Genomic DNA, 20234 nt, shown 5'->3' on the forward strand with positions numbered 1-20234 from the left:
TTAAATTTTCAATTTCTCCATTTCCTCATCTGTAAAAATAAATGTTTGGATTAGGGTGAAGTGCTCAACCAAATCATACATTAGAATAGTAAACTATCCAATATCTGTACTGTGAACCTCAGGAATAAGCACATAAGAGACAGGACAGAAGATGGCATGTTTTTAAAATATGAAACAGCAGATACTAAACTGAGGTTCCTGCTGTCTCTGACATTCTGCTACATCTGTTTTATATATGTATACATATACATATACACACACAAGTACATGTATTTTTACACACAGGTACATGTATTTTTACACACAGGTATATAGTGGTTATTTATTTTTAATTTGGTGATTTTTATAGTTTCAGAAAGTTTATGCCTTTCTATAGGTTTCAAATTTTCTACCATATATTACATATTTTATAATTAAAGAAAGAAAATGATAATTCTTTTCTCATAATGACATACTCATTTGTGTAGGAAGTTGTTCAACAGAGACCAATAGACAACATAATATGCCCCTCAGTGTCCAAAAGGGGTGATGTAGCAGCAGCAGCAATAATAATGACAAAAACATTAAGCTGTTATTTGAGCCCTGCTTTTTGTTTTATACCTCTATTTTCATGTTACGTAATATAGTGAACATTTCTTATTTACCATGTACCAGGCCCTGTTCTACGCTCTTTAATTTAAATTTCGTAAGAAATCTATAAGAAAGGCACTATTATGATCCTTATTTAATATATAAAGAAATCCAGGGATAAGGAGTTCTACATCATCAGAATGACACCCTACCACATGAAATAGCAGAGAGGAACCAAAGAACTCTGCAAAGGTGAAGTCCGTTTTTCTGGCAGAGCCTTTAGGAAGTGCTGTCTTTCTGTGTTCTCTAGAGGTGTGGGTCTCAATTGCATTGACCTGACATATGCTTTGAAACATATGAAACATATTTTGTTACTAATACTAGTTCAATGACCAAAGTTTGCTAATTATGTTCTTTTTATTTTATTTTTATTTTTTATCACTCCATGTGGCTTGTGGGATCTTAGTTCCCCAACCGTGAATTGAACCCGGGCCCTTGGCAGTGAAAGCACAGAGTCCTAGCCACTGGACCACCAGGAAATTCCCAATTATGTACTTTTTAAAGTTAAAAAAAGTGTACAATTTAGTGGTTTTCATTATATTCACAAATTATACGAACAGCTCCATGGATTCCAGAATATTTCAACACTTCAGAAGGAAACCCCATACTGATTATAATTCTTTCCTTAATCTTCCTTTTCCCCAGCAAATGGCAACTACTAATTGACTTTCTGTCTCTATCAATTTGCCTACTCTGGACATTTCATATAAATGAAGTCATACAAATATGTGTCCTTTTGTGTCTTCCTTCTTTCACTTAGCATAATGTTTCAAGGTTCATTCATGTTGTAGATATGTCTGTACTTAGCTCCTTTTATGGAGAAGGCAGTAGCATCCCACTCCAGTACTTTTGCCTGGAAAATCCCATGGACAGAGGAGCCTGGTGGGCTATAGTCCATGGGGTCGCTAGAGTCAGACAAGACTGAGCGACTTCACTTTCACTTTTCACTTTCATGCATTGGAGAAGGAAATGGCAACCCACTCCAGTGTTCTTGCCTGGAGAATCCCAGGGATGGGGGAGCCTGGTGGGCTGCCGTCTCTGGGGTCGCACAGAGTCGGACACGACTGAAGTGACTTAGCAGCAGCAGCAGCAGCTCCTTTTGTGGCTGGATAATATTCCATTGTATAGATATACCACATTTTGTTTATCCAATCATCAGTTGGTGGAACATTTGGGTTATTTCCATTTTTTAGTTATGTGAATAATGCTACTGTGAATACTCATGTATAAGTTTTTGTGAGCTACTATGTATAAAATAGATAACCAATTAGGACCTACTGTATAGCACAAGGAACTATATTCAATATCTTATAATAACCTATAATGGGAAAAAATCTGAAAAAGAATATATATATATATATATGTATATGTATAAAACTGAATCACTCTACTGTACTCCTGAAACATAAATCCACTATACTTCAATAAAAAGTTCTTATATCTATACCTAGGAATGGAATTGCTGTGTCATATGGTAACTCTATGTTTAGTTTTCTGAGGAATTGTCAGACTTTTTTCCAAAGTGGCTGCACAACTTTACATTTCCACCACTGGTGTATGAAGATTCCAGTTTCATCATATTCTCACTAATGTGTTTTTTAAAAAAAATTCCCATTTTACTGGGTGTGTTTACAGCAATTTCATTGTGGTTGTGATTTGAATTATCTAAATGACTAACAATGTTGAGCATCATTTTATGTACTTATTGGCTATTTTTATGTAGTCTTCAGAGAAATGACTATTCAAATCATGAAACCATTTTCAAGTGGGTTATTGTCTTTTTATTGTCAAGTTGTGAGAGTTATTTATGTGGTCTGGTTAATTTCTAAGGTTCTCAAAAGGCTGATTTAAAATTTTTGCCAGTGTTCTCATGGCTTTTATGAAGGAAACTATTTTCATAGGTCCTGACTACCATTCCCAAAGGTCTTCCCTAATTATATACTTTTAATACTCAATCACTGGAAGATAATTTGGAAACTGTATTTCTGCCAAGGGATTCATACTTAGGGTACATAACAAACTCATAAAACTGTGTGGAAAATTTTTAAAAATTTAAAAGAAAATAGATAAAAGCTATGAACAGAAATTTCACAAAAGAGGAAAATTAAAACATGAAAAAATGTTCAATATCATTAGCCACTTGGAAAATGCAATTAAAATCATGGTGATACATGACATGCATCTATCAGATTGACTAAAATAAAACAGAATGTTGACAATTGCTGGTGAAGTTGTAGAGAGCTTGGATCACTATATGTTCATGGTGGAATCTATAATGATACAGCCATGTGGAAAGCAATTTGTCAGTTTCTTACAAAACCAATTATTATATGATCCAGCAATTATACTCTTGTGCATTTATCCCAGAGAAATAAAAACTAATTTCCATAAAAAGTCTTGTATATGAATGTTCATAACAACTTTATTTGTAATAGCTGAAAACTGGAAGCAATACAAATGTAGTTCAACAAGTTGATAATTAGATCAACTGTGGCACATCCATACCAAGGAATACTATGCAACAATAAAAAGGATACACTATTGATACATGTAACAACATGGATGAATCTCAGGGGAATTTGCTTGAGTGGGAAAAACAAATCTCAAAGTGTTGTATTATGTATAATGACATTTATATAATGTTCTTGAAATAACAAAATTGTAGACATGGAGAACAGATTAGTGGTTACTAGCTTTTATGGATGGGAAAGATGAGAGGGAAATGGATGTGACTATAAAAGAACAATATGTGGGATCTTAGCAGTGATGAAACAGCTCCATATCATGATCATTGTGGTAGTTACATAAATCCATAAATGTGATAAAATTACAGGGACCCTCACACACATTGTAAAACTGATGAAATCTGAATAAGCTCCGTAGATTGTACCAGTGTCAATTTCCTTGTTTGGATATCCTAGGATAGTTCCCTTTAGGAGAAGTAGGTAAAGAGAACACAAAGTTCTCTGTACTCTTTGCATCTTCCATGAATCTATCATAATTTCAAGACAAAAATATAAAGAAGCCAGTCAGGGAAGACTTGTGCTTAGTCCTACAGTTGTTATGTTGCACTCACCTACATTTTGATAGCTTTCCTCAAGTGAAGAGAAGAGGTGAGGAGTCAAAGCCAGTAATCTAGAAATTGAATCACAATAGGTCCATTTGCGTGAATGTCATGGCAAAAAAGAAAGGCTCAGAAACACCACCTTCTGGGGATCAGAGAGTAAAGTACAAGGATAATGCAATAATGGAGGAGAGTTATGAGAGTATAGGTTTGCTTATTTATGTTTGTTTGTTGTTAAAATTTTACCCTGCCAATCTTTTCATAGTGGATTTCAAAATGACAGTCTCTCAACCTCACTAAGGTTAGTTTTAGGTTTAGGGCATTTTCTCACTATATTTATATTTTATACTGCAAGAACAATTCTGGTTCTTAGAAAATGTAAAATCCTTGATATGTTCTCACACTAGCAATGCCAGGGAAGAAAAGGCAATGAGTTTTCCTTAAAAAACCCTACAGTCCAAGGGACTGAACTGACTCTAGTTTCCTAATTGGTGGCAGAAACTCTATTTGCTATGATGTTGCTAACTTAGCAGAATGTGGTCCTTGGACACTTTGTAAAGATTATACCTAGCATTCCAGTCAATAGGGTAGTTTATTTGTAGATGTCCTATCTTCCTCTTTAGACTATATTCTTTCCCAGGACAAGGATCGAATTTATTTCATCCTTATATTCTAAGTGCATACACAAGGCCTGGACCTTAGTAAGAACCTAATACACTTATGATAAATGAATAAGTGTGATAGATGAGGTCATCATACTTAGAAAATGTGTGTTTTGGGGTCCCCAGACTTGATAGTAAGGGTAGCATATTTCATTCTCTTGACCATTTCTATAAGTTTTACTTTCAAGTTTTGGGGTCCAAATATGGTCCAGTGATACAATAGTTCTAGATCCAGGGCCAACTTAATGTTTGAATAGACTGGAAATTTCCTACGTTCTATATTTTGAGGGAAGGACTTCACACCCAGGCACCCAGAAGGCCTTTATCTTAGTCCATTCTGGCTGCTATAACAAAAATACCACAGACTAGGTGGTTTATAAACACAGAAATTTATTTCTGGGGGCTGAAAGTCCAAGAGTCAGGGTGCCAGCACTGACGGTGAGGGCCCTCTACCAGGGTGCAGACTTCTTGTTGTGTCCTCCCGTGGGGGAGGGGGTGATGGGTCCCTGTCACTTCTATAAAACACTAACTTTACTCAATAGGCATCCACCTTCAGGACCTAAGCCCCTTCCAAAGGCCTCACCTCCTAATACCATTACATTGGGTATTAAGATTTCAATGTATGAAATTTGGAGGGACACATTCAGACCTTAAATATGATCTTAGACGGGGGTAACTGAAATAACCTTCAACATTGATTCGGAACCCCACGTTTTCCAAATGAAAAACCGGAGAGAGGAGAAGTGACTCATCCTACCTCATCAAGCAGGTGAGTGAGATGGCTAGAATTGGAGTGCCTATCTCCCAAATTCTAACAAAATGAAAACCACACTCGGCTTCTTTCTACAATGATAGGCATTTCTTTAGGAAACAATGAGTTGGAATGATCTGGAGCCTAGACTGAGGGATGTAGTGGGAGATTAGTCATGTATTAAATACGAAAAGAAGTGTCAGTATTTCCTAATGTACATTCTGAAAATACCTGCCTTGTCATTAGAGCAAAAGAACAAATGCCTAAATTGTGCTCCCTACAGAAGTGTCTAGGAACACAATTCAAAAGCATTCCTGTTTAGCATCGTTGGTCAGGTTGCAGAGGACCTGAGGTTTTGATGAACTACATAGCCAATGCTGAGTAGCAAGTGCTAGAACAATGAAGCAATCTAAGGTGGCTCTCAGAGCTTTATTCATCAATAGATGCAAGAATATTTTAAAAGGTGAGATAGTTAAATAATTGAAGTTTATGCCAAAATGACTATTGAAAAGTGAAAACATTTAATATGGCATGGTGACTAAGTAATTTTTTCTTGCTTCTGACCTGAGAAAAATTTTTACAGCTACACTGGAAAGGCTGGATTTTATGTAGTTAGAAAAATATTGTTGAAATGCTCAAATAGACTGATTCATGTCAATGTATGGCAAAAAACCACTACAATATTGTAATTAGCCTCCAATTAAAATAAATTAATTAATTAAAAAAAAGAAAGGCTCAAATAACTACCAGATAGCACATTTATTTATAAAGTCTGCTAGGAGAGGAAGTGAGAGAGTTGGAGGAAACCCCCTGGAGGAGGGCATGGCAACCCACTCCAGTATTCTTGCCTGGAGAATCCTAGGGACACAGGAGCCTGGTGAGGAGGGTGGAGGGGGGGTGGCAACAGTCCATGGGGTTACAAAGAGTCAGACACGACTGAGGTGACTGAGCATGCATACACATGTGGAAGAGCCTCCAAGGACCAAATGCAGAGGTTTGAAATTGATCAGACATTATCAAATAAGGAAACAATATGGCCCAAAGGATTTTTAGGAAGTTTATCTAACTGGGATATGAAGTGGAGGTAGTGGGAGACAATAGCATTAATTCAGGTGGAATGTTCCAGAGAAGGTGGTTCTGAGAATGGTTTAAAAAAAATAGAAAATAAAAACAAATAAATATTTGTAACTGTCAGTGATTAGCCATGGGAGATGAAGAGACAATTCAAAGACCTTGTATTTCTGAGCTTGAAGCTGGTAAGAGTGATCTTACTTCTCATTTGGGCCAGCTTGGGGGAAAGCCTAGTGAGTTCAATTCGTTGCTGATGTGGAGAAATAGCTAAGCTTTAGGGGAATGTCTACATGGGCTTGGAGCATGAATTGGACTTAGCCAGAGATTACGATTTGATTTGGAGATTCATTAGTTAGCAATGATGAATGAAAACATGAGATCAGGTGAGCACTTGGAGGGGATGGAAAAGTAGAAGGGCAGATTAAAGAGGAACTCAACATCACTCATTATCAGAGAAATGCAAATCAAAACCACTATGAGGTACCATTTCACACCAGTCAGAATGGCTGCGATCCAAAAGTCTACAAATAATAAATGCTGGAGAGGGTGTGGAGAAAAGGGAACCCTCTTACACTGTTGGTGGGAATGCAAACTAGTACAGCCACTATGGAGAACAGTGTGGAGATTCCTTAAAAAACTGGAAATAGAACTGCCTTATGATCCAGCAACCCCACTGCTGGGCATACACACTGAGGAAACCAGAAGGGAAAGAGACACGTGTACCCCAATGTTCATCGCAGCACTGTTTATAATAGCCAAGACATGGAAGCAACCTAGATGTCCATCAGCAGATGAATGGATAAGAAAGCTGTGGTACATATACACAATGGAGTATTACTCAGCCATTAAAAAGAATACATTTGAATCAGTTCTAATGAGGTGGATGAAACTGGAGCCTATTATACAGAGTGAAGTAAGCCAGAAGGAAAAACATAAATACAGTATTCTAACGCATATATATGGAATTTAGAAAGATGGTAACAATAACCCTGTGTACGAGACAGCAAAAGAGACACTGATGTATAGAACAGTCTTATGGACTCTGTGGGAGAGGGAGAGGGTGGGAAGATTTGGGAGAATGACATTGTAACATGTAAAATATCATGTAAGAAACGAGTTGCCAGTCCAGGTTCGATGCACGATACTGGATGCTTGGGGCTAGTGCACTGGGACGACCCAGAGGGATGGTATGGGGAGGGAGGAGGGAGGAGGGTTCAGGATGGGGAACACATGTATACCTGTGGTGGATTCATTTTGATATTTGGCAAAACTAATACAATTATGTAAAGTTTAAAAATAAAATAAAATTAAAAAAAAATAATAATAAAGAGGAAGCCTTGTGGGACATATCCAGCTCCCCAGAGAAGGACCTAGAATGTTCAAAAGCTATCCAGAAAAGAAGAAAGTGGAAGGAATTCTTACCAGACTTCAAGACCTATGAGAGAGTTAAAGTAATTTAGACTGTGTAGTTGGAGAAGGCAGTGGCACTCCACTCCAGTACTCTTGCCTGGAAAATCCCATGGATGGAGGAGCCTGGTAGGCTGCAGTCCATGGGGTCGCTAAGAGTTGGACACAACTGAGCAACTTCCCTTTCACTTTTCACTTTCATGCATTGGAGAAGGAAATGGCAACCCACTCCAGTGTTCTTGCCTGGAGAATCCCAGGGACAGGGGAGCCTGGTGGGCTGCCGTCTATGGGGTCGCACAGAGTCGGACACGACTGAAGCGACTTAGCAGCTGTAGCAGCAGACTGTGTAGTAATGACATAAGAATCAATAAATATACCAGTAGGACAGAATAGAGAGTCTGGAAATAGACTCACACATATACGTGTTTATTTGATTTCTTGTCAAAAACACCAAGCAACCTAATGTGGAAATAAAAGTCTTTTCAACCAGCAGGGCTGGATATTCGCATTTTAAAATTAACCTCAACTAGGACCTTATACTGTACACAAAAGTTAGTTTGAGCTGGATCATATATATAAAACATAAAAGCTAACGATAAGACATAAAAATCAATAATAATGCAAGAAAATAATTTATAAATTAGATTTTATCAAAATTAAAATGTCTGCTCACTAAAAGACATCATTAAAACAATCAATAAAAAGGCCATAAAGTGGAAGAGAATATTCACAAATCACGTATCTGACAAAGAACTAGTATCTGGGTTATATAAAGAACTCCTACAGATCAATAATAAAAAGACAGTGTGATATAAATGGGCAAATCATGGGAGCAGACATGTCGCAAAGGAAGATACACGAATGGCCAATAAGCACATGAAAATGTGGTAGACATCACTAATCATCAGGGAAATGCAGATTAAAGCCAAATGAGATAACCACTACACACATACCAGAATGGTTAAAATGAAAAAGAATGAAGACACAAATGCTGACAAGGATTTGGAGCAACTGGAGATTTTATACTCTGCTGGTAGGAGTGTAAAAAAAGTACTACTTTGGAGAAAGTTCTGACAGATGCATAAAATGAACCATACACCTACTCCAGGAGAACAGAAGATCTACACCTTGGTATTTACTTATGTGCCTGTTTCCACAAAAACCTGCATATGAAGCTGTTTATAGCAGCTCTCTTCCAACAGCCCAAATTTGGAAACAGCCCAGGTGTTGCCAACTGGAAATGGGTAAGCCAACTGTGGGTATAGCCAAATTATGTTCCTGGGTGGTTCAGTGGTAAAGAATCTGCCTGACAATACAGGAGACCTGGGTTCGATCCCTGGGTCAGGAAGATCCCCTGGAGAAGGAAATGGCAACCCCCTCCAGTATTCTTGCCTGAAGAATCCCACACACAGAGGTGCCTACCGGGCTACAGTTCATGGGGTCACAAAGTGACTTAGCGACTAAACAACAACACTCTGCAATAAACAGGATGAAATACAGATAACACACAACAACATGTATGGATCTCAGAAACATTATCCTGCGCAAAACAAATCTTACACAAAGACCACATATGTATGATAATATTTATAATAAGTTCTAAAACGGGAACAAGTGATCTAAGGTGAAAAAAATCAGACTGCTGGTTGCCTTTGGGTGGTGGGTGGGAATTGACTGGGAAGGGGCATAAGAAAACTGGTTGTGGTGCTGGAAACACTCTATATTACAAGAGTTTGGGTTCCATGGTGATTATGTTTGTCAAGCCAAATTAATTTTATTCTTAAGAACTTTTTATGTTACATTATATGAAAACTTTAGCTCTCCTTCCCAAAGAAGTATACAAATATTGTGTGTGTGTTTGTGTGTGCAAGCTCACCCATGGCATGTGTGGGGGCCTGTATGTGATGGAGTATACAGATGGAGGCAGAGATGTTATTTTAACTTTGGAAACCTGAAAACTCCAAATAAACTTTATTCAAAGCAAAAAAATCTTTAAAATGTACATTTAGATGGAAGGAATTTGCTGGAAGAAAGTTTTCCTTTCATTATCTTGCTGCGGCTTTTCTTTCTCTATGTGATTGTACTGGTCAAACAACCCATATTGCTTGACAAATTCTTTTTGAAAGCTGGCAAAGAACAGATTGTTCAATAGATGAGAAGGGAAAATTAGTAAGACCCATCCACTTCAGTCTAATAGGCAAGATTGTGATTCATACTTTGCTCATAGATCATTATCTTTGATCTTTGTCTACTGAAGAGAGCCATTTACTCACTGGGTTTTTACAAAACATATAGAGCAACTAGGCTTCAAAACTTATATTATACATGCCAATAATCCAGACCTAGGTGGCTCACAGTCTCTTTCCGGCAATGAGACATAATGGAATGAAGCATGGTGGGGAGGTTATTCTCTTCCCAAGCATCTCTTGCATGCATAGCAGGGGCTCTGCCTAATCTTGTCCAGCTACACTAGTCTAATTAATGTTTTCTGGACTTTCAATGCTTTTTAATGACTCTATGTTTTGCTTATATTGGTTTTTGGTCCTAGAGTCATCTATATTACCTTTCTAACTGTTGAAGTCCTATTTGTCTTTTCAGACTCCACTCAGATGAACTCCTCTTTGAAACTTTTTCAATTTCTCTAATCAATTTTCTTCCACCGCTGTGTTTTCCTGACACCTTGATTATATGTATTACAGTGTTTGTCCTAATCTGACTAAAGTTGATAGTTGCACGTCTGTTGACTATTTTAGACTGAGAGTTTCTGGAAAGCAGAACCTGTGTATTTGGTTTCTAGCGTGGTTTAGTCACATGATATTCTACTTGATATGGGTGACTTCAAGGATATTTGGATATCTCCTCACTGAAACTTCCATAAGAGTAGGTAGCAGGACTCTATTTAGTGCCCTACCCACTACATACACACACCATAGGGAAGTGTTTTGTGTGGATTTGGCATACAGCACATTGGTGAATGTAATGATGATGTACTTTGAAATGTCCCTAAGACCCAGGAAACTCAAATGTTGTGTAAGCTGTTTTGTTCAGCTGTTTTATATTAAAGGGAAAACTGTAGTACAGCCAGTCTTTGAGAACTAATTGATCCTAGTTTTGCAACTTTTAAAGAAGAAAAGAACACTTGGGTTGGAACCATCCGGTTTGTATTATACGAGGGTATTAGTGATGCAGAGGTTTACATATATGAAGAATGTAAAACTGCATAGTTATTTCCAGTTGGAGTTCCACTTTACTAATCCCAATAAGGAAGGAAAATGTCCCCACTGCTCAAACCCTAAAATATCTTTTTTTCTGCAAGATTCACTCAGTGTCAATCCATTTATCCTTGCCTGCATGCTTTCTCCAGACCTCAGTCATGTGCTGCGGTGCACTGAAGGCTTATAAGGTAAAAAATATCCACTGAGCCAACAAGCTGAGAAATTGACTCCAAGGAGCTGAGTTTTTACTCAGTCATTACCCTTGTACATTTCTCTTACTCTAAGTGTTAACTTTGCAGAATTGAAAACAAATTGAGAGCACACAATTATTTAGAGTACAGAATGTACAGACATGCTAACATGTTGTGGGGACAAATCTGAACAATTCTCCTTAGTGAAAAGAAGTGTCATAGCTGGCAGGACAGCTTCAGAAGCCAGGGGGCACTATTTTTTAAAATCTGATTTTATTCTTCCTAGTATTTTTTTGAAGTATAGTTGACTTATAATATTATGTTAGCTTCAGATGTACAATATAGTGACTTGAAATTTTTACACATTATGATCACTATGATCATAATGAATTTAGTTACTATCTGTCCCCACACGCAATTATTAAAGTATTATTAGCTCTATTCATTGTGCTGGACATTACATCCCCATGACTTGTTTATTTTACAACTGAAAGTTCGTACCTCTTAATCCCTGGCATCTATTTTGCACAACCCCCACCTCCTTCCCCTCTGGTAACCACCAGTGTGCTGTCTGTACCTATGAGTCTATTTTTGTTTTGTTTGCTTTTTCCATGTTGTCACAAATGGCAAGATTTCATTTTTTTCATGGCCGAGTACTATTGCACTGTATATTTATATGCCACATCCTCTCTACCCATTCATCTACCAATAGACACTTAGGTTGCTTCCATATTTTGGCTACTGTAAATAATGCTGCAATAAACTTAAGGGTGCACATATCTTTTTTTAGGATATCTTATTTACATTCTTTTTTGAATTGAACTGTAGTTGATTTACAATGTTGTGTTGGTTTCCTATTGTAGCAAAGTGATTCAGTTATATATATATACATCTGTATATATATATGTGTATATATATATATTCTTTTTCAGATTCTTTAAAATGAGTGTTTTTGTTTCCTTTAAGCAAATATGGAGAAATGGAATTGTTGGATCATATGGTAGTTCTATATCTTGAGGAGTCTCCATATTGTTTTCCATAGAGGCTGCACCAATTTACATTCCCACCAACAGTGTAGGAGGGCTCCTGCTTCTCCAGTCTCACCAATGCTTATTATTTCATGTCCTTTTTGTAACAACTGTTCTGACAGGTGTGCGGTTAGGTATCTCACTGTGATTTTGATTTGTATTTCCCTCATGACTAGTGATGTGGAGCATCTTTTCAGGTACCTGTTGGCCATCTCTGTCTTGAGTCCTGGTTTTTTAAACTTGGCTGTCCCAGTGTCCCTATGGAATAGACATATGTTATCCTCCGAGAGAAACAGAGCATTTCTGAGAATCTTTGGGGTCACATCTATGTATGTGTGTGTGTGTGAGTGTGTGTGTGAAGTGACTGATGAGAGACAGAGAGGCAGAGTGTGTGAAACAAAATTAATAGAAAAGAAGAGATTGCATTGATATTTGGTAAATTTGTTTGGAATCCTCATATTGAAAACCAGCCATATTGGGTGTTCTAGAAAGACTGCATGCATAATGACAGAATTGCAGCTGTTACAAACCTCTTCAAGAATGCCCACGTAGAAGTGGAAACATCCCCGGAAGATGCCCTGTACTTTCCTTAATTTTTTTTTATTAGAGTAAGTGTGATGAAGAAAATACCAGACATTTGTATTCATGTGTATTAGCAAAAGGGCTGACTTATTTGGCATAGAATATTGCTCTCTGTGTAGCAAATTCAAACTAACCTCTAAAAAGTAGCACAATGTTTAGAGATTAAAAAGGTCCAGGATGTGATGATTCATAAAAGATCAGATCAGATCAGTCGCTCAGTCGTGTCCGACTCTTTGCGACCCCATGAATCGCAGCATGCCAGGCCTCCCTGTCCATCACCAACTCCCGGAGTTCACTGAGACTCATGTCCATCGAGTCAGTGATGCCATCCAGCCATCTCATTCTCTGTCGTCCCCTTTCTCAAAGTGTGGATTCCCCCCCCCTTTTTTTTCTCATTTAGAGCTAAATAGGAATCCAGAATTTAAGGCACACTCTGTTGCATGTACCTGCTTGTAGCATTCCCATTCATTAGGGGTAAAGGGCACACCCAAGGTGTCAGAAAAAGTTAGCATGGTGGCCAGGTGGCTTCATTCCAGGATAGCTAAATGCATCAAGCCAAACCCTGGGACCACATGTTTTGGCATATAGTGTGATGAAAGGTATGATAAGTTGTCATTGTCAATAAAGTTAATAATTTGGGGCACAAATGCCTACCCTAGTTACAGCTCTCCACTTGGTTTTGATTGGAAATGGTCATCCATTTTGCCACTACCACATTCCTGTACAGATTCTGGTACTATAATAGGGTGCTGCTATAATCAAGATCTAAAATGTGGAAATGGCTTTAACTAGAGGTTGGAAGAGTTTGAGAAGCATGATAGTAGAAGTCTAGATTGCCTTGGAAAGACTGTTGGTAGGAATATGATGTGCCAGTGAGGGCACATTTCAATTTATCTCATGAATAACACACCTCAACTAAATGAGGTTTCTAAGGCACCTGGATGACATTTATTCAAAATGGTCATCAGCCCTGGATTCCGCCATGCCTTCTCCACAGACTGGTTATTAATAATAATCAGTCAGTGTAGGTGAAGAGATGATCCTATTGGATATTCATTTCCTCCACTGTGTTCACTTGGATTATGGCTGTTTGGAAAATTTGGATACATGTTGCTGGCTCCTTTGACAAGTTCTTCAGTGAACTTGGAAGAAGGAAATGACAACCCACTCCTGTATTCTTGCCTGGAGAATTCCATGGACAGAGGAGCCTGGCGGGCTACAGTCCATGGGGTCACAAAGAGTCTGACAAGACTGAGTGACTATCACTCCCTCACTCAGTGAACTTGATTGGCTTAGGACCAGGCCAGTGAGGAAGGTGAGGATAAGGGCTACAGATCACTTCCCTGCTCAGTCCTTTAAGGATTCGTGTTCCCTCCAGGTACAAGGGCAACTCTTCGAGGAAAACTTTAGCATTTGTTTTTCAAGAAGCTTGAAGAAGGGTATTGGTTGTTGTTTTCCATATTGTTTCCTAGACTCAATTCAACAAGAAGATATACACTTCTCTGTATATACTCTGTGGATATACACTAACAGAGAGTGTGACTACCTGAGACTGAGTGCAAGCCACAGAGCAGTGGTCTCAGACTGTGGTGGGCGCCCAATTTAGGACATTCCTAGGCCTGGCCTAAAACTGTGGAAGTAGGCCAAATACCTGGGTGGTTCTGGTATCCCCAAAGGCCTGAGTACCATTGCTCTACTGCAGGGTTAATATGGGCTCTGTGAAACTGCCTCCATGGTCAAAGAAGCAGCAGTTCACCCTAGCAGTTCTCAGTTAAGCAGCCTTCCTTAACACAGAACTTTCTAGAATTCAATGTTCTAATACACAGTTTCAATCCTGAAGGATACTGTGTGTGCCAGTGGTTCTCAAAGTATGGTTCCCCAGGAGCAGCAGCCTTACCTGGGAACTTAAAGATCTGAAGGCTTGAGTCCACTCCAGACCTACTCAATCAGAAACACTGGAGGTGGGGTCCAGCCATCTGTATCTTACAAGCCCTCTAGGTGTCTACAATGTGGACACATATCTGCGAGCCAATAGTCCTTGTGGTGTTTTTCCAAAACTTATTTCATCAAACATTTGGCACAGCTAATGTTTCCAACCACGAGAAACGTTTCTGGTGTTTATGTGTGTGTGTGTGAATGTGTGTGTAATGAAGGTATGTGAAAGTATGGCTGTTTGTGGTGAGGTATTTTTGGAGGTCAGTTTAATTATTGACTTATTTAAAGATCACCTTCGGTTAAAAACAATGTGAGTCAGCTCATAGAGAATGCTGGGAAAAAAGGATTATTCCTGGGCATTTTGGCCACTTCTAATTTATGCCAGGCTTCCCTAAGACTCCAAAGTACTGACTTGTTTGTTACCAACAGACCTATGCTATTCTTGAGCAATGAAAAAGGAAAAGCTGCAAGGAAACTCGTCAATAATCAAATTTTAAAGTCCTTGGAGCAAGACTGAGACAATGCAGTACTTTTCTCTATGGATTGAAAATTAGGAAGACTGAATAGAGGGGGGCAAGGCTGAGTGAGTCTGGTTATGGCATAGGGTACCCAGGCTCCTGTCCAAACTGGGCAGGCAGCATCTTTCATGTAGCTGGACCCAAGAGCTCTGGCACGATGAGGGCTTAAGACAGGATCACAAGGTGACTGAACTGGGCTGGGTTGGCCTAGGCTAGGAGCTCCTGCTGAATCCGGCCCTGATGTCTTAGGAATCAGCAGCCTTCCTTTGTGCAAAAGCATGCTGCTTGGGGCCCCAGGAACTTTATTTGACGGATGCCAATTATGTTTCACCTGTTCCTCCACTCTCACCTTCCTACATGGTCGACTCCTGAAGCATCATGACCAGGCGATGGCAGCTTTGGGGAGATAGTGAAAAGTCATCAACACTGACAATGTTTATGGTGACCCAAATGTATGCATCTGTCAACTCAACAAAGACACTCTATGTGCACTTTATTGTAAGTTGTATATGATGCAAAATACTGCAAATGGACACCAAACTCTAGTTACTGAAATGCATACCAAATTATGAGGAAGTGTACAGATATCTGTAGTTGATTTTGAAACGTATCACAAATAAGATGGAGTGATGGATGGATAGATGTACAGTATAGTAGTATGTGAATATTTGAACACAGGTGTAGGTTTACCAGCATTCACTGTAACATTCTATTTTTAATTTATGGTTTGAAATTTTAATAAAAAAAGAAAATAGCTATGTTCAGTTCTCAGAGATGGAAAAGACTTGAGATATTTAGTCCCGTGCCTTTCCTCTATGGAAAGAAATGAGCATCAGAGAGGGGGAGATGACAGTGTGAACAGCAGGGTACTAGAATATAGATCCTTTTTTACAGTTCATCACTGAATGGGAATGAAAATTCTTCTGTTCCAGCCTGCAGTTCAAGTATAACAATTACACTTTTAAGAGTATTCATGCGAATATAAATCTCTAGACTGTAGATTATCTGAAGGTGGTGATCAGATGTACATAATTCAGTGTGTAACTCCAGTTTCTACCACAATTCACGGCACATAATGGACACAGTAAATACACGTTAAAGGATTTTTCTTTGAATGAATATAAAGAGTTTATTCGGTGCGTATCTGGGTATACAACAACAAATATTAAACAACTTTTTTTTAAACTGTTTTGTGCACAGGACAGAAAACTGCCTGTACATGCTATGTCCACTTTTGGAACACAGATTTTAACAATTATTAATGCACAAAATCTTACATATCATGCAACTCTATGCCAAGATTCCAACTTTCTTCCATGCAACAGATATGAAGATCTAAATGGAAACCTAGCTAAGTCTTAAACACTTTTCCAGAAGCAGGTATAAGTATATGTTGTTTAGGGGTAACCAGTCTTAACATTTCCTTGTACACAATATTCACGTGCCAAATACAATGACAGAGGGACTCATACGTATACAGATAAGACATTTCTTATTTTAACAACACAAAAGACAACATCACAGTTCCACAGTTACTGTCTTTACATAAGAAGCCACAATAATAGTTTAACATGATAACACAAATGGAATTAAGAGAAAACTACACTTGAGGATAATCTTTATTTTTAAGTAATCTTTACTGACTGGGGTTGACAACACAACACAACACAACACAATTTCTACGCACAAAGTACAGCACAAGAACTTGACCAGAATACTATGAATCTAAAGGGGAAAAAATGGTAAAATCATAAGAATCTTGAGCCTGAGATGCCAATTCAGCTTCAACCCTGAATTTGGTTGAGTTGGATTAAGTGACAGAGAGTCAATAGAACCATTGAATTTCAGAAATCATAAAACTGCAACGTAAAGAATACATATGAATCAAGCATAGATAGAAAACATTAAGCCAAGAAAACAACACAGTTCACAGAATTTTGTTTGCCCCTACAAAACACGGAAGCAGTTAATTTTGTTCTGTTTTCTTTTTTGTTTGTTTTTGAAGAACAATGATGGTCTTTTCAATTGTCTTGGTTGGAGAGCAAATTTTTCTTAATCAGCATTAGTGCTGTGAAATGTTTTTGGTTTGTCTTCCCCTAAGCAGAGGTGAGATCATGAGAAAATTGGGCAGTCCTTCTCCCAGATTTAGTTCACTGATCAGGCTCGGCACTGTTTTTTTGCACAAGCTTGATCTAAATTATGGGGCTTTTGGATGGATGAGAAGGTTTGATGGCAGATTAGAATAGTGAACTCTGCCTTGTTTGTTTGGTAAACATCATTGACAAATCTCAACTTTCGGGTGAAGGACTGCTAGAATTCAACAGCACCTGGAGGTAAGGTTCTGTTACAGAGCCCTTGTTTTGCCCTCACTGGCTACGTTGATTCGTTGTGGCTCATAGACTTGCCTCCGTTCAGCACGCCGGAGACACTTCTGCTCTTGGTCGGGGTCCCACTTCCAGATCGGGAGAACTCCGTGAGGTCATGCAGAGACGGCTCCTTGTACATGGCCACTACAAAGCATAGAGACACGGCGTCAGAGGCCATTGCACTGGCCCTCAGCTTTCCTTCTACCCCCTGGGCCTCTCTGCTGGAGGCCAAACCTGAGAAATGCTGCTTTCAAAGACTCAGTAGAGTCTTTGGACCAGATGAAGCAAAAGCCAGTCTTGGTACAGAGGTGTGTAGAGAATTCTAATGCCTTATTTCCATCACTGATGGTTTTATATGAAAAGTGAAAGTGAAAGTCACTCAGTCGTGTCTGGCCCTTTGCAACCCCATGGACTACACAGTCCATGGAATCATCTAGGCCAGAATACTGGAGCAAGTAGCCTTTCCCTTCTCCAGAGGACCTTCCCAACCTAGAGATTGAACCCAGGTCTCCTGCATTGCAGGAGGATTCAAGTAATCTGGCTCCAGAAAATGTGCTGTCAAAGGGCGCTGTGGTGACTTGACTGGGCAGACTGCCCCTCTGGTAAACTGCTCTTCTAACCTCGAGCCAGTGACCTCTTGAAGGGCTTGCTCTGCTTTGTCTGGATTTTCTATCCCCTTTCCACTGTGTCTCACTCCTTCTGTCATCCCTACTTCCTGTAGCCCATTCCTATCCCTCAAACTTTCTCACTTGCTCTCTCTGTGTGTGTGTGTGTGTTAGTTTCTCATTCGTGTCCAACTCTTTGTGACCCCGTGGACTGCAGCCCACCAGGCTCCTCTGTCCATAGAATTCTCCAGGCAAGAATACTGGAGTAGGTGACCATGCACTCCTCCAGGGGAATCTTCCCAATCCAGGGATCAAACCCACATCTCCTGCATTGGAGGCAAATTCTTTACCAATTGAGCCACGATGGAAGCCCTCTCACTTGCCACCAGGCTTCTAATAATGACCGAAAAACAAAACTGTGAAGGAAAACTGTTGGGACAACATTGTTGGGCCCAAGGAGGTTTCCAATAAGTGTTAAGTGTGCACGCATTTGAGCATCTGTATTTCTAACTATTTTGGCCTATCTTGAGGTTCTTGGCTGTCCGGGAGTTAGCAATTAAGCTATTTCCACGTAAGTAAGGTGTTACCACATGTAGATATATTGGGTTGGCCAAAAGTTCATTTGGATTTGGCCAAAATAAACTTTTTGGTCAACTCCCATCAGGAGATTAGATGTTCCCATCTACGCTTTAATGTTCTTTTTAAGTGTAAAATTTTACCAAATTTTTGTATAAATGCCTCAGGATGGAAGGATTAGGTTCCACTTTCAAAATAAAGGATTAATTTCCATACCGATACTCATTTCATCCACAGCTGGTATACTCTCGAGTTTACCTTTCAGTGGTTTGGGCAGAAAGTGAGCTGCAGGCTTGTTCTTCTTTACATGGTTTCCTTTCATGATCTCTCCTTCTTTGTTCAGACCCAGATACCACCCTCGGCCTGACTGCTGCTGACGGTATATCATCGATGAATATGTCACGTAATAATTTTCAAACACTGATTCTTTGAATTTGCACTCAGGTGTGAAATGTTCCTACAAGAAAAGTAAATAAACAAAAGCTCAATATTTACAGCTATGAATTTCATGGAGAACCATATGGTATTGCCCTTCAGGAGTTTAGGACATACTTTGTTAAAGCTTGTTAAGACTTGCATTCTATTTTAACAGCAGAAACTATTATCATTGGAAACTGAGACTATATATAACATTTCATGTGATGTTTTATAAAAAGCCCTAACTGCAAGGGCTACTGATCAATAATTAGCTCTCTTTGTAATAAGGTAATGGAAAACTGAGAACCAGTCACATAAGTGTAATGTATTGGACAAATAGAGGAGCCAAAGATTGAAGAGACAAGCATAACACTGTCACATGGAGCTTTGTTCCTTTCAAGATTAAATTTGAGAAATAAACATCTCATCCTTATACTTAATTTTCATAGATTGTCCAGTTACTATATGCTATAATTTTCAATCACCCCAGGCTTAAATCTGTGTTACAGTGTTACAATGCTGAATGCCTAGATTTTTAAACAGATGCTACTAAGAAAGACTAACTTTCACTTTTAGATAAACTAAACTGAAATTTTCAGATCATTGGACCTTGACTTAAAAACAGAAAAAAAAAAGTCCCTCATCACCCCATCCTTGCCTTACAGTAACATTTCACACAAATCAATATAGAAGCAAGGAATTTACTTGCAGACATGAGAGAGCAGACATGAGAGAGCACCCCAGGGGATTTTGAACCTGACAATGTGATTTTCTGCCATGTACATGACCATGTTTTCTTTGGACTTCCCCATACAAATGAAAGGTTCCTGACCCAACAGACTGTTTCTGAAAACAAACAAAACCAGAAAACCTTCTTTTAAGCTTTGCAATATGTGCATTATACAATAAATAGCTATGTAAAATATCCATTTGTAGACAGTGAAATGAACAGCATATTTTAACCTCTAAATAATCTGCAGGGTGGCAGTGGGTCCACTTGGAGTCCAAGATAATAAGGAAAATGCTAAGTGAGTTTCCTATGACAGTGACACCAAGGATGCCCTTTGATTCTTGCTATTTTGCTGAGATCTTATCAGGAATAAGTTTTGATAAAACCTGAAAAAAAAAAACCCACCTTGCAACAAAATATTGCAATCTCTCCAGACACCTGTCCTTTGTGAATGATACCTCCATGGTCTTACCTTCATTTTCATGT

The 20234-nt window shown here is 38.8% G+C and overlaps 1 protein-coding gene across 6 annotated transcripts in view; it reads right to left on the reverse strand.

Moving 5' to 3' along the window:
* Nucleotides 1–16157: 16157 nt before the first annotated feature.
* The window catches only part of FGF13 (fibroblast growth factor 13), a 569367-nt gene continuing 565290 nt past the window's right edge, over nt 16158–20234 (reverse strand). For all 6 annotated transcript variants that reach the window (XM_061408501.1, XM_061408504.1, XM_061408502.1 and 3 more), the window contains 2 exons: nt 18860–19058; nt 16158–17564 (listed from right to left, as the gene is read on the reverse strand). In XM_061408501.1, coding sequence (XP_061264485.1) covers nt 17428–17564; nt 18860–19058 — 336 coding nt within the window. In that variant the 3' untranslated portion in view covers nt 16158–17427. The remainder of the gene's footprint in view (nt 17565–18859; nt 19059–20234) is intronic.

Source organism: Bos javanicus, chromosome X, assembly GCF_032452875.1.
Source record: "Bos javanicus breed banteng chromosome X, ARS-OSU_banteng_1.0, whole genome shotgun sequence".
In the NCBI taxonomy this organism is placed as follows: domain Eukaryota; kingdom Metazoa; phylum Chordata; class Mammalia; order Artiodactyla; family Bovidae; genus Bos; species Bos javanicus.